We start from the raw sequence: 16235 nt of genomic DNA, 5'->3' as shown, positions 1-16235 counted from the left end.
AGTAGAAAGGACAGATGTAAAGAGTAAGACAAACACATAACACATATAAAATAAAGCTCAATATACAGTAGAAAGGACAGGTGTAAGAATTAAGACAAACACATAACACATATAAAATAAAGGTCAATATACAGTGAAAGAGGCCGGTTGTAGAGTAAGACAAACACATAACACATAGAAAATAAAGCTCAATATACAGTAGAAAGGACAGATGTAGAGTAAAAGGCAAACACATGACACATATAAAATAATGTTCAATATACAGTAAGAAGGACAGGTGTAGAGTAAGGCAAACACATATAAAATAAAGCTCAATATACAGTAGAAAGGACAGATGTAGAGTAAGACAAACACATAACACATATAAAATAAAGCTCAATATACAGTAGAAAGGACAGATGTAGAGTAAGACATACACATAACACATAGAAAATATAGCTCAATATACAGTAGAAAGGACAGATGTAGAGTAAGACAAACATATAACACATATAAAATATAGCTCAATATACAGTAGAAAGGACAGATGTAAGAGTAAAGGCAAACACATAACACATAGAAAATATAGCTCAATATACAGTAATTAAGAAGGACAGATGTAGAGTAAAAGGCAAACACATAACACATATTAAATATAGCTCAATATACAGTAGAAAGGACAGATGTAGAGTAAAGGCAAACACATAACACATAGAAAATAAAGCTCAATATACAGTAAGAAGGACAGATGTAGAGTAAAGGCAAGCCCACATAACACATATTAAATAAAGCTCAATATACAGTGAGAAAGGACAGATGTAGAGTAAGAACAACCACATAACACATATAAAATAAAAGCTCAATATACAGTAGAAAGGACAGATGTAGAATAAGGCAAACACATAACACATATAAAATAAAGCCCAATATACAGTAAGAAAAGGACAGATGTAAGAGTAAAGGCAAACACATAACACATATTAAATAAAAGCTCAATACAGTTAGAGAGGACAGATGTAGAGAGTAAGACAAACACATAACACATATAAAATATAGCTCAATATACAGTAGAATGGACAGATGTAGAAATTAAGACAAACATATAACACAAATAAAATAAAAGCTCAATATACAGTAGAAAGGACAGATGTAAAGAGTAAGACATACACATAACACATAGAAAATATAGCTCAATATACATTAGAAAGGACAGATGTAGAAATTAAGACAAACACATAACACATAGAAAATAAAGCTCAATATACAGTGAGAAAGGACAGATGTAGAGTAAGACAAACACATAACACATATAAAATAAAGCTCAATATACAGTAGAAAAGGACAGATGTAGAGAGTAAGACAAACACATAACACATATAAAATAAAGCTCAATATACAGTAGAAAGGACAGATGTAGAAATTAAGACAAACACATAACACATATAAAATAAAAGCTCAATATACAGTAGAAAGGACAGATGTAGAGTAAGACAAACACATAACACATATAAAATAAAGCTCAATATACAGTAGAAAAGGACAGATGTAGGAAGTAAAGACAAACACATAACACATATAAAAATAAAGCTCAATATACAGTAGAAAGGACAGACGTAGAGTAAGACAAACACATAACACATAGAAAATAAAGCTCAATATACAGTGAGAAAAGGACAGATGTAAGTGGGAGAACAAACACATAACACATATAAAAAATAAAGCTCAATATACAGTAAGAAAAGACAGATGTAAGAGTAAGGCAAACACATAACACATAGAAAATATAGCTCAAATATACAGTAGAAAGGACAGATGTAAGAATTAAGACAAACATATAACACATATAAAATATAGTTCAATATACAGTAAAAAGGACAGATGTAGAGTAAGGCAAACACATAACACATAGAAAATATAGCTCAATATACAGTAGAAAGGACAGATGTAGAGATAAGACAAACACATAACAAATATAAAATATAGCTCAATATACAGTAGAAAGGACAGATGTAAAAGTAAGACAAACACATAACTTACATATAAAATAAAGCTCAATATACAGTAGAAAGGACAGATGTAAGAGTAAGACAAACACATAACACATATAAAATAAAAGCTCAATATACAGTAGAAAAGGACAGATGTAGACAAAGAGACAAACACATAACACATATATAAAATAAAAGCTCAATGTATACAATTAGAAAGGACAGGTGTAGAGTAAAGGCAAACACATAACACATATAAAATAAAGGATCAAATATACAAGTAGAAGAGGCCAGTTTGTGAGAGTAAGACAAACACATAACACATAGAAAATAAAGCTCAATATACAGTAGAAAGGACAGATGTGAGAGTAAAAGGCAAACACATGACACATATAAAAAAAAGTTCAATATAAAGAGTAAAAAGGACAGGTGTAGAGTGCTGAGAAAGGCAAACACATATAAAATAAAGCTCAATATACAGTAGAAAGGACAGATGTAAGAGTAAGGCAAACACACATAACACATATAAAATAAAAGCTCAATATACAGCACAGAAAGGACAGATGTAAGAGTAGGGCAAAACACATAACACATATAAAATATAGCTCAATATACAGTAGAAAGGACAGGTGTAAGAGTAAGACAAACACATAACACATATTAAATAAAAGCTCAATATACAGTAGAAAAGGACAGATGTAAGGTAAGACAAACACCTAAACACATATAAAATATAGCTCAATATACAGTAGAAAGGACAGATGTAGAGAAAGACAAACATATAACACATATAAAAATATAGCTCAATATACAGTAGAAAGGACAGATGTAGAGAGTAAGGCAAAGACATAACACATAGAAAATAAAGCTCAATATACAGTAAGAAGGACAGATGTTGAGTAAGGCAGCCAAACATATAAAAATAAAAAGCTCAATATACAGTAGAAAGGACAGATTAAGAAATTAAGACAAACACATAACACATATTAAATAAAGCTCAATATACAGTACAGAAAAGGACAGATGCTAAAAATTAAGGCAAACACATAACACATATTAAATATAAGCTCAATATACAGTAGAAAGGACAGATGTAGAGTAAAAGGGGAAACACATAACACATATAAAATAAAGCTCAATAAACAGGTAAGAAGGACAGATGTAGAGTAAAGGAGCAAACACATATAAAATAAAGCTCAATATACAGTGAGAAAGGACAGGTGTAGAGTAAGGCAAACACATAACACATATAAAATAAAAGGTCAATATACAATTGAAGAGGCCAGGTTGTAGATTAAGACAAACACATAACACATAGAAAATAAAGCTCAATATACAGTAGAAAAGGACAGATGTAGAGTAAAGGCAAACACATGACACATATAAAAACAAGTTCAATATAAAAGTAAGAAGGACAGGTGTAAAAGTAAGGCAAACACATATAAAATAAAAGCTCAATATACAGTAGAAAGGACAGATGTAGAGTAAGGCAAACACATAACACATATAAAATAAAAGCTCAATATACAGTAGAGAAAGGACAGATGTAGAGTAGTGCAAACACATAACACATATAAAATAAAGCTCAATATACATTAGAAAGGACAGGTGTAAGAAATTAAGACAAACACATAACACATATTAAATAAAGCTCAATATACAGTAAGAAAGGACAGATGTAAGAATTAAGACAAACACATAACACATATAAAATATAGCTCAATATACAGTAGAGAAAGGACAGATGTAAAGAGTAAGACAAACATATAACACATATAAAATATAAGCTCAATATACAGTAGAAAAGGACAGATGTAGAGAGTAAAGGCAAAGACATAACACATAGAAAATAGAAGCTCAATATACAGTAAGAAGGACAGATGTTGAGTAAGGCAAAACACATATAAAATAAAGCTCAATATACAGTAGAAAGGACAGGTGTAGAAATTAAGACAGAAACACATAACACATATTAAATAAAGCTCAATATACAGTAGAAAGGACAGATGAGAGTAAAAGGCAAACACATAACACATATAAAATATAGCTCAATATACAGTAGAAAAGGACAGATGTAAGTAAAAGGAAACACATAACACATATAAAATAAAGCTCAATATACAGTAAGAAGGACAGATGTAAATTAAAAGAGCAGAAACACATATAAAATAAAGCTCAATATAGGAGTAGAAAGGACAGGTGTAGAGTTAAGGCAAACACATAACACATATAAAATAAAGGATCAATATACAGTGAAAGAGAGACCAGTTGTAAAAGTAAAAGACAAACACATAACACATAGAAAATAAAGCTCAATATACAGTAGAAAGGACAGATGTGAGAGAAAGGCAAACACATAACACACATATAAAATAAAAGGTCAATATACAGTGAAAGAGGCCAGGTTGTAGAGATTAAGACAAACACATAACACATAGAAAATAAAACTCAATACACAAGTAGAAAGCACAGATGTAAGTAAGACAAACATATAACACATATAAAATATAAACAATATACAGTAGAGAAAGGACAGATGTAAGAGTAAAGGCAAACACATAACACATAGAAAATATAGCTCAATATACAGTAAACAGACAGATGTAGGAGTAAGGCAAACCACATAACACATATTAAATATAGCTCAATATACAGTAGAAAGGACAGATGTAGGAGTAAAGGCAAAGCACATAACACATAGAAAATAAAAGCTCAATATACAGTAAGAAGGACAGATGTAGAAGAGTAAAGGCAGACACACATAACACATATTAAATAAAGCTCAATATACAGTAGAAAGGACAGATGTAGAGTAAGACAAACACATAACACATATAAAATAAAAGAAGCTCAATATACAATTAGAGAAAGGACAGATGTAAGAATAAAGGCAAACACATAACACATATAAAATAAAAAGCTCAATATATACAGTAAGAAGGACAGATGTAGACAGACAGTAAAGCAAACACATAACACATATAAAATATGAAGCTCAATATACAGTAGAAAGGACAGATGTAGAGTAAGACAAACACATAACACATATAAAAATGAAAAGCTCAATATGATGGAGAAAGGACAGATGTAGAGTAAGACAAACACATAACACATATAAAATAAAGCTCAATATACAGTAAAAGGACAGATGTAGAGTAAGACAAACACATAATACATATAAAATATAAGCTCAATATACAGTAGAAAGGACAGATGTAGGAGTAAAGGCAAAAACACATAGCACATATAGAATAAAGCTCAATATATACTCTGTTAAGAAGAAGGACAGATGTAGAAGTAAAAGGCAAACACACAACACATATTAAAATAAAAGCTCAATATACAAGAAAAGAAAAGGACAGATGTAAGGAGTAAGACAAACACATAACACACATATAAAATAGAAAGAAGCTCAATATACAGAGTGAAAGGACAGATGTAAGAGTAAAAGGCATACACATAACACATATAAAATATAGCTCAATATACAGTAGAAAGGACAGATGTAAGATGTAAGACAAACACACTTAACACATAAAAAAAAAAGCTCAATATACAGTGGAAAGGGACAGATGTAGAGTAAGACAAACACATACACATATAAAAAAAAATAAAGCTCAATATAAAGGTAGAAAGGACAGATGTAGAGTTAGACAAACACATACACATATAAAATAGAAGCTCAATATACAGTAAGAAGGACAGATGTAAGAGTAAAGGCAAACACATATAAAATAAAGCTCAATATACAGTAAGAAAGGACAGATGATGTAGAGTAAAGGCACAAACACATATAAAAATAAAGCTCAATATACAGTAGAAAAGGACAAGATGTAGAGTAAGGCAAACACATAACACATAGAAAATATAGCTCAATATACAGTAGAAAGGACAGATGTAGAAGTAAGACAAACACATAACATAGATAGAAAAAAAAAGCTCAATATACAAGTAAAAAGGACAGATGTAAGAGGTAAAGAATAAAGCCACATATACACATATAAAAATAAAAGCTCAATATACAGTGAGAAAAGGACAGATCTTAGAGATTAGACAAACACATAACACATATAAAATACAGAAGCTCAAATATACAATTAAGAAGGACAGATGTAGAGTAAAGGCAAAACACACATGTAAAATAAATCTCAATATACAGTAAGAAAGGACAGATGTAGAGTACAAAGGCAAACACATATAAAAATAAAGCTCAATATACAAGTAGAAAGGACAGATGTAAGAGTAAAGGCAAACACATAACACATATAAAAAATATAGCTCAATACACACACAGTAGACAAAAGGACAGATGTAAGAATAGAAAAGACAAACACATATAACACATATAAAAATATAGCTCAATATACAGTAGAAAGGACAGATGTTAAATTAAAGGCAAACAGTAGGAAAACAGGATAAAATACAACAATATACAGTACATAGAAATATAGGCTCAATGCACACACATAGAAAGATGAAACACAAGGACACAGGGAATACAGATAAAGATAAAGAGCAAACACTAACACATATTAAATATAAGCTCAATGACAGAGTAGAAAGGACAGATGTAGAGAGTAAAGGCAAACCACATAACACATAGAAAATAAAGCTCAATATACAGTTAGAAAGGACAGATGTAAAGAGCAAGACAAACACATAACACATATAAAGTAAAGCTCAATATACAGTAGAAAGGACAGGTGTAGAGTAAAAGGCAAACACATAACACATATAAAATAAAGGTCAATATACAATTGACAGAGGCCAGTTGTAGAAGTAAGACAAACACATAACACATAGAAAATAAAGCTCAATATACAGTAGAAAGGACAGATCTTAGAGTAAAAGGAAAACACATGACACATATAAAAAAATGTTCATATATACAGTAAGAAGGACAGGTGTAGAGTAAGGCAAACACATAAAAAATAATAAAGCTCAATATACAGTAGAAAGGGACAGATGTAGGAAATTAAGACAAACACATAACATACATATAAAATAAAAGCTCAATATACAGTAGAAAAGGACAGATGTAAATAGGACAGTACAGACATACACACATAGACAAAATATAGCTCAATATACAGTAGAAAGGACAGATTAAGAGTAAGACAAACACACATAACACACATATAAAATAAAGCTGAATATACAGTAGAAAGGACAGATGTAAGAGTAAGGCAAACACATAACACATAGAAAATACATAGCTCATATATACAGTAAGAAGGACAGATGTATAAAACATAGCAAACACATAACACATATTAAATATAGCTCAATATACAGTAGAAAGGACAGATGTAGAGTAAAGGCAAACACACAACACATAGAAAATAAAGCTCCATATACAGTAAGAAGGACAGATGTAAGAGTAAAGGCAAACACATAACACATATTAAAATAAAAGCTCAATATACAGTAGAAAGGACAGATGTAGAGTAAGACAAACACATAACACATATAAAATAAAGCTCAATATACAGTAGAAAGGACAGATGTAGAGTAAAGGCAAACACATAAACACATATAAAATAAAGCTCAATATACAGTGAAAGGACAGATGTAGAGTAAGGCAAACACATAACACATATTAAAATAAAAGCTCAATATACAGTAGAAAGGACAGATGTAGAGTAAGACAAACACATAGCACATATAAAATATAGCTCAATATACAGTAGAAAGGACAGATGTAGAGTAAGACAAACACATAACACATATAAAAAATATAGCTCAATATACAGTAGAAAGGACAGATGTAGAGTAAGACAAAAACACATAACACATATAAAATATAGCTCAATATACAGTAGAAAGGACAGATGTAGTAAGTAAGGCAAACACATAACACATATAAAATAAAGCTCAATATACAGTAAGAAGGACAGATGTAAGAGTAAGGCAAACACATAAACACATATTAAATAAAGCTCAATATACAGTAGAAAGGACAGATGTAGAGTAAGGACAAACACATAACACATATAAAATAAAGCTCAATATACAGTAGAAAGGACAGATGTAGAGTAAAGGCAAAAACACATAACACATATAAAATAAAGGTCAATATACAGTAGAAAGGACAGATGTAGAGTAAGACAAACATATAACACATATAAAATAAAGCTCAATATACAGTAAGAAGGACAGATGTAGAGTAAGGCAAACACATGTAAAATAAAGCTCAATATACAGTAAGAAGGACAGATGTAGAGTAAGGCAAACACATATAAAATAAAGCTCAATATACAGTAGAAAGGACAGATGTAGAGTAAGGCAAACACATAACACATAGAAAATATAGCTCAATATACAGTAGAAAGGACAGATGTAGAGTAAGACAAACATATAACACATATAAAATATAGCTCAATATACAGTAGAAAGGACAGATGTAGAGTAAGGCAAACACATAACACATAGAAAATATAGCTCAATATACAGTAAGAAGGACAGATGTAGAGTAAGGCAAACACATAACACATATTAAATATAGCTCAATATACAGTAGAAAGGACAGATGTAGAGTAAGGCAAACACATAACACATAGACAAAACACAAAAATAAAGCTCAATATACAGTAAGAAGGACAGATGTAGAGTAAGGCAAACACATAACACATATTAAATAAAGCTCAATATACAGTAGAAAGGACAGATGTAGAGTAAGACAAACACATAACACATATAAAATAAAGCTCAATATACAGTAGAAAGGACAGATGTAGAATAAGGCAAACACATAACACATATAAAATAAAGCTCAATATACAGTAAGAAGGACAGATGTAGAGTAAGGCAAACACATAACACATATTAAATAAAGCTCAATATACAGTAGAAAGGACAGATGTAGAGTAAGACAAACACATAACACATATAAAATATAGCTCAATATACAGTAGAAAGGACAGATGTAGAGTAAGGCAAACACATAACACATATTAAATAAAGCTCAATATACAGTAGAAAGGACAGATGTAGAGTAAGACAAACATATAACACATATAAAATAAAGCTCAATATACAGTAAAAGGACAGATGTAGAGTAAGACAAACACATAACACATATAAAATATAGCTCAATATACAGTAGAAAGGACAGATGTAGAGTAAGGCAAACACATAACACATATAGAATAAAGCTCAATATACAGTAAGAAGGACAGATGTAGAGTCAGGCAAACACATAACACATATAAAATAAAGCTGAATATACAGTAGAAAGGACAGATGTAGAGTAAGAGAAACATATAACACATATAAAATAAAGCTCAATATACAGTAGAAAGGACAGATGTAGAGTAAGGCAAACACATAACACATATAAAATATAGCTCAATATACAGTAGAAAGGACAGATGTAGAGTAAGACAAACACATAACACATAGAAAAAAAAGCTCAATATACAGTAGAAAGGACAGATGTAGAGTAAGACAAACACATAACACATATTAAATAAAGCTCAATATACAGTAGAAAGGACAGATGTAGAGTAAGACAAACACATAACACATATTAAATAAAGCTCAATATACAGTAGAAAGGACAGATGTAGAGTAAGTCAAACACATAACACATATAAAATAAAGCTCAATATACAGTAAAAAGGACAGGTGTAGAGTAAGGCAAACACATAACACATATAAAATATAGCTCAATATACAGTAGATAGGACAGATGTAGAGTAAGGCAAACACATAACACATATAAAATAAATCTCGATATACAGTAGAAAGGACAGTTGTAGAGTAAGAATATGAGCCTGTTACATGCCAGTTTTCCTTTCGCCAGTCATATGAACCCAAGGACCGAAGGCTGACATGGTAGTCTGGACTTTGTCAGACTGTGATGATGAGACATGTTGTTTAGCTGGGACTTGAAAAGCGAGAGTGTTTCGAGTTCTTTAAGTTCACTTGGGAGTTTGTTCCATAGAACTGCAGTCTCGGTCTAAAGTAAACTTAGGCTCAGTATTATTCGTTTGAACCGTTTGAACTATTACCTCGAAAACTCGAACGATTCCGAATGCTATTTTCCGCACGATCGTTTCCGATTGATACACATGGCGGACGCATTTATTCACAACAGCGAGTAAACAGTCGCTGAAAATAGCGTTGTTGTCAATATTCTAGGATGTCATCTTGCGGAAATATAAGCTAATAGTAACCATGTCATCAGAAACCCCTACTTGTATATATTGCAGGTAAAATATATGTGCTTTAAGCGGATTTTCGTTATTGAGAGATCAGTGTCAGCGGATGGAGAAGAGAAAATTCCAAAACCGTTTTGTAAGTCCCGCCGAACCCTAAAAAATAGCCGTTGTCTGATTGGTTAAATCCGTCTCGGACGTCTCGCGTTTGATTGGAGGGGCATAGGTCGCTCAAAGGTTTGACGCGACCTTCCATTAGGGTTTGTTAGACTCAGTATAGCAGTGTAACGAATAATACCGAGCCTAAGTTTACTTAGAATGCTGCAGTTTGAGATGGATGATTTGATGTTTGATTAGGGTGGTTAAACTTGTTGTTGGAAGTGGGTTTCTACCGGGTTGAAGGTTTCACCGACGTTTGGGTCGTCATTAATCTTGTAGATAACCGCTTTTGGGGTGAAATACTCTTCAGATCTGATGTGAAGTGATATACTTCTCATTACAATGTTGTAGTCATTCCACATTGATGCTTGTGTAAGCATCTACGTCGACACGTTGTTCAATGCCGTCAACCAGAAGTTGCTGTCAACATATTTGTTTTTCTGTACATTCACCTGCTTCTGGAATTCCTATCGCATAGTCACTAACAATGTTGCATTGTTTTAATTACAGATGTCCTGCCCACTTTGGAAAGTAAGTACATATGTGAACTTCACAGTTAGCGTAACATACTTGTTAACTTTGGGATAATATAGTATGACCAGAAATTATTGAGAATTTTCGGAATATGTTTAATTGGATTTCTAGTATAAACAACCTTGACCAGCTATCAAGCGCTTGGTTTCATTCAAGAGAGACAACTCCGTTTATCCCTATTCATTAGTTTGTGAAAAGTTATCCACCTTTGTTTACTTACTAGCAGACGACGTTTTCAGTGATCCTCTTTATGAATGATTTAGAAAAGATGAAGTTGATTTTAGAGTATTATAACAAGGACATCAGATCAGCTAAAGTGATTTCAGTAGAACAGGCATCCCTTTGTGCACTGTTTATTGTGCGTTGAAAAATATTGCAAATGGATATGGCATTGAGCACCAGGGAGGCGCAGGTAGGCCCAGAAAATTGACTGTCGGTGACAGGAGGCGGCTTGGTATTCTTGTTTCTAAAAACAAACGAAGGAGTTTAGAAACCTTAAGGCTGGATATGATTGATAGAGGAACTGTGGCTGTCTGTAAGGAGACAATTAGAACGGCAATGGGTTGGCAGAAAAGTCGAGGAATCCATCATCGATCAAGAAACCTGAACAAAAGGAGCGAAGGTTGAACTTGTGCTTACAGCATAGAAATTTTAACTGGGACAATGTGATTTTTTTCAGATGAAAGTTCTGTGTGGCTGTTTCCTAAAACACTGAAATTCTGGACCAAACAAACTGAAAAACCTTTGTAACAGCGCCTAAAGTACAGTCCGAAATGTATCGTGTGAGGTGGCATATCTGTGTTAGGGGCAACGCCCCTCTGTGTATTTGAAGGGAATATGAACAGTGAGCGGTATACAGGTATTCTCGGGGGACATTTATTTCCATCTGCTCACGTGTTCTATGGAAATTTTTTGTTTTGATTTTCCAGCAGGACAACGACCCAAAACATAGTTCAAAGCATTCACAGGCCTGGTTTCGGACCCAAAATATGACATTAATAGATTGGCCAAGCTATAGCCCTTACCTAAATCCAATAGAAAATGTTTAGGGAATTATGAAGGAAAGTTTCAATAAGAAAAATCTGACAAATATTGCTGAAATGAAAGAAGAGGTGGTCCGATATTGGGACAGCATGGACCACGACTTTCTAACTTCTTTGATCAGTAGTATGCCCCGCCGCATTGAAGCCTGCATTGCTGCCCATGGTGACTTGACAAAATACTAACTGTTCACCTGTCTTTGAATCTGGAGTTAAGTTTCTGCTAATATGCACACTTAATACGTGAGTAATGAGTGAAAAAAATATAAAAAATTACAATCTTGAAATTCTCAATAATTTCTGGTTGTATTGTACATAACTGGGTGGTCTGTCCGTGGGTGGATCGCAGTGGGTGGTTTTAAGTTCTATCTGAAGTATGCAAAGTCCCGACAGAGGTCATGAAGCATGTTGTGTCTGGAATGAGATATGTGTGCAGTTATTGCAAGATCTGAAAACAGCGTAGTGTAGGAGGATGCATTTTGGTTATTACATGTTATTGTGGTTATACTGGTGACGGTATTCACCCACGGTGAACGTGGCGTGTGTTGTACTGGTGACGGTATTCACCCACGGTGAACGTGGCGTGTGTTGTACTGGTGACGGTATTCACCCACACCGAGCGTAGTGTATCTTGTACTGGCGTCAGTATTCACCCACAGTGAGCGTAGTGTATGTTGTACAGCGACGGTATTCACCCACAGTGAACGTGGTGTATGTTGTACTGGCGACGGTATTCACCCACAGTGAGCGTGGTGTATGTTGTACTGGCGACGGTATACACCCACAGTGAGCGTGGGGTATGTTGTACTGGCGACGGTATTTACCTACAGTGAGCGTGGTGTGTGTTTTACTGGCGTCAGTATTTACCCTAAGTGAGCGTGGTGTGTGTTGTACTGGCGTCAGTATTTACCCACAGTGAGAGTAGTGTATGTTGTACTGGCATTTATATTCAGCCTTGTTTAATGTTCTACTTAAAGTAACATTCAGATGCAGTGCTTTGTGCAATGAAATTAATGCGGTAGCTTTGAGTGAACAACAGAGCTTGTGGTGGATTCGTTTTGTGCTATATAATATTGGCATTATCATAGAGTTAGAACGTGCTATGTGAAACTGGCTTTAACACAGAAATACATTGTAGTTCGTTTAATGGTTTGTTGTCTTGGCATTGATACTTGTTCTATATGTATGACGCTGTGTGTAATAATGACGCTGACATTGTTACAGAGCTAGCACCGACACTCCTCAGCACGGCCGTCACAGCAGCTGTTGGAAGAAGGGATCTGTAAGTGAACGAGTGTCAATAACCTGTTATCCGCAATAATACAGACATTACATTGCGGCTATTACCAGGAATGGACTTCAGAAATAGGAATCATGTATGTCATTGAACGTGTTACCCACTGCCCAGTACATGTAAATATACACTGAACACTGGTACAATCTACTAACCTCCGATATGCATTTTCTAACTTTAAAATATAAATATCATGCAATGAAAGTTTTATTAATTTTTACAGAAAGTGGTTAACAATATACACCTGTTACGGATACACGCTGTCATATATATATATATATACATTGAGGTGGACAATATAGCGCCTTTTTCAAAATGTAGGTACTTATCTGCCAAGCATATTATGACCCCGTCTTTCTTTCCCACCACAGTGAGAGGAGGAATATCTTTGATGACATAAAGAAAGGTCTAGAAAATGTCGGCCATGCCATCACTGATGCCGCTAAAGGTGAGATGTTTTATTGCCCCAATGACGCCATTGCCTCTACTCTGTAAAAACAGTATTCAAAGTAAACACAAACATGCACAGACAAACAGGAACCTGTACTCTGTTACAAAAGCATTCAAAGTAGGGCACAACTACAAAATACCGCATACCTACCAGCCATATTGTTTAGTGTCACGTCACCCTAACCCTAACCCTAACCCTAACCCTGAACCCTACCCTAACCCTAACCCTAACCCTAACCCTAACCCTGAACCTTACCCTAACCCTAACCCTAACCCTGAACTTTACCCTAACCCTAACCCTGAACGTTACCCTAACGCTAACCCTAACCCTGAACCTTACCCTAACCCTGAACCTTACCCTAACCCTAACCCTAACCCTGAACTTTACCCTGACCCTAACCCTGAACCTTACCCTAACCCTGAACCGTACCCTAACCCTAACCGTAAACTCGCGTGCTTTCAAAGATGACGGCAGGTGTCCGGTATTCTGTAATCTTACACAAAGTAGACACAAACAAACACAGGTTGCTGCACAGAAGCACAGGAACCCAACATTGCCAATGTCAGGACGCACAGTGCTGCATCAAGTAATCTCGTGTGTTCTAACTGTAATTTAAATAAATGGTATCATATAAAATAACAAGTGCATTACTTTTCTAGCCGCTCTACCCGTTGTAGAAGAGATTGGGAAACGTGAGTATTTGTACATTCTATTAGTTTGAGAATGCACCTAGTACAGGTTGATAAAATATATCTTCCATTTACTAAAAAATGTTATAATTAGGATGAAAATGTGTATGTGTGTGTATCAAATGTAAAGTCAAACGTTTTATATTATTTCTTCATGGATGATACTGTGTCACAAATTTGTGTGGAATAACAAGGTTTGAAGGAATTCAAGACAGCTAAGGAAACGCCTTTGTTTCAGATGTGCTCCCAGTTGCTGAAAGTGAGTTGACTACATATGTACATCCTTAATGTTTGGTTATAATGCAATGTTTGTTTTTCTTCGATGACAGTGTTTTTCGTGACATGCTGACATCTGTCATTTAGAATAGTATTCTGACATGCAAGTAATCACGTCAGAGAGTCAATTCAGATTTGAAGCTAAGTTTCACAACGGAGACTAGCCAGTGATACACGGACATTCCTCAACAGACTAGCAAGTGATACACTGACATTCCTCAATAGACTAGCAAGTGATATACTGACATTCCTCAAGAGACAGGCCAATGATACACTGACATTCCTCAAGAGACTAGCCAGTGATACACTGATATTCCTCAACAGACTAGATAGTGATACACTGACATTACTCAAGAGACTAGCCAATGATACACTGACATTCCTCAAGAGACTAGCCAATGATACACTGACATTCCTCAAGAGACTAGCCAATGATACATTGACATTCCTCAAAAGACTAACCAATGATACACTGATATTCCTCAACAGACTAACCAGTGATATACTGATATTCCTCAAGAGACAATGATACACTGATATTCCTCTAGACTGTGACACACTGATATTCCTCAAGAGACTAGCCAATGATACACTGACATTCCTCAAGAGACTAGCCAATGATACACTGACATTCCTCAAGAGACAAGCCAATGATACACTGGCATTCCTCAAGAGACAAGCCAATGATACACTGACATTCCTCAAGAGACTAGCCAATGATACACTGACATTCCTCAAGAGACTAGCCAATGATACACTGACATTCCTCAACAGACTAGCCAGTGATACACTGACATTCCTCAAGAGACTAGCCAACGATACACTGACATTCCTCAACAGACTAGCCAATGATACACTGACATTCCTCAACAGACTAGCCAGTGATACACTGACATTCCTCAAGAGACTAGCCAATGATACACTGACATTCCTCAAGAGACTAGCACGTGATACACTGACATTCCTCAATAGACTAGCAAGTGATATACTGACATTCCTCAAGAGACAAGCCAATGATACACTGACATTCCTCAAGAGACTAGCCAGTGATACACTGATATTCCTCAACAGACTAGATAGTGATACACTGACATTACTCAAGAGACTAGCCAATGATACACTGACATTCCTCAAGAGACTAGCCAATGATACACTGACATTCCTCAAGAGACTAGCCAATGATACATTGACATTCCTCAAGAGACTAGCCAATGATACACTGATATTTCTCAGCAGACTAGCCAATGATACACTGACATTCCTCAATAGACTAGCCAGTGATACACTGACATTCCTCAAGAGACTAGCCAATGATACACTGACATTTCTCAATAGACTAGCCAATGATACACTGATATTCCTCAATAGACTAGCCAGTGATACACGGACATTCCTCAACATTAAAACCAGTTGTTTCATGCCACTCTGCATATAACAGACACTGCATCACGTGTTTCACCTTCCACATTACGAACTGTCACAAAGGTATTTGACCACTACTGCTGCTACTCCCAATAAGACTGTTAATATCGTCACAACTATAACTACTGCTGCTACTACTACTACTACTACTACTACTACTACTACTAGTACTACTACTACTTCTACTACTACTTCTACTACTACTACTACTACTACTACTACTGATCATATAGCAATACTACTG

The 16235-nt window shown here is 34.6% G+C and overlaps 1 protein-coding gene across 1 annotated transcript in view; it reads left to right on the top strand.

Moving 5' to 3' along the window:
• LOC124258561 overlaps positions 1-16235 on the top strand; it is a 42395-nt gene that overhangs the window by 8238 nt on the left and 17922 nt on the right. Inside the window, exons 6-10 of the mRNA XM_046692627.1 lie at positions 10796-10816; positions 13084-13141; positions 13525-13601; positions 14264-14296; positions 14532-14552. Coding sequence (XP_046548583.1) covers positions 10796-10816; positions 13084-13141; positions 13525-13601; positions 14264-14296; positions 14532-14552 — 210 coding nt within the window. The remainder of the gene's footprint in view (positions 1-10795; positions 10817-13083; positions 13142-13524; positions 13602-14263; positions 14297-14531; positions 14553-16235) is intronic.

The sequence above is a fragment of the Haliotis rubra genome, unplaced genomic scaffold (assembly GCF_003918875.1).
Source record: "Haliotis rubra isolate DU_JTF1 unplaced genomic scaffold, ASM391887v1 Scf1174, whole genome shotgun sequence".
Lineage (NCBI taxonomy): Eukaryota > Metazoa > Mollusca > Gastropoda > Lepetellida > Haliotidae > Haliotis > Haliotis rubra.
This window is presented reverse-complemented; position numbering and strand designations above follow the sequence as displayed.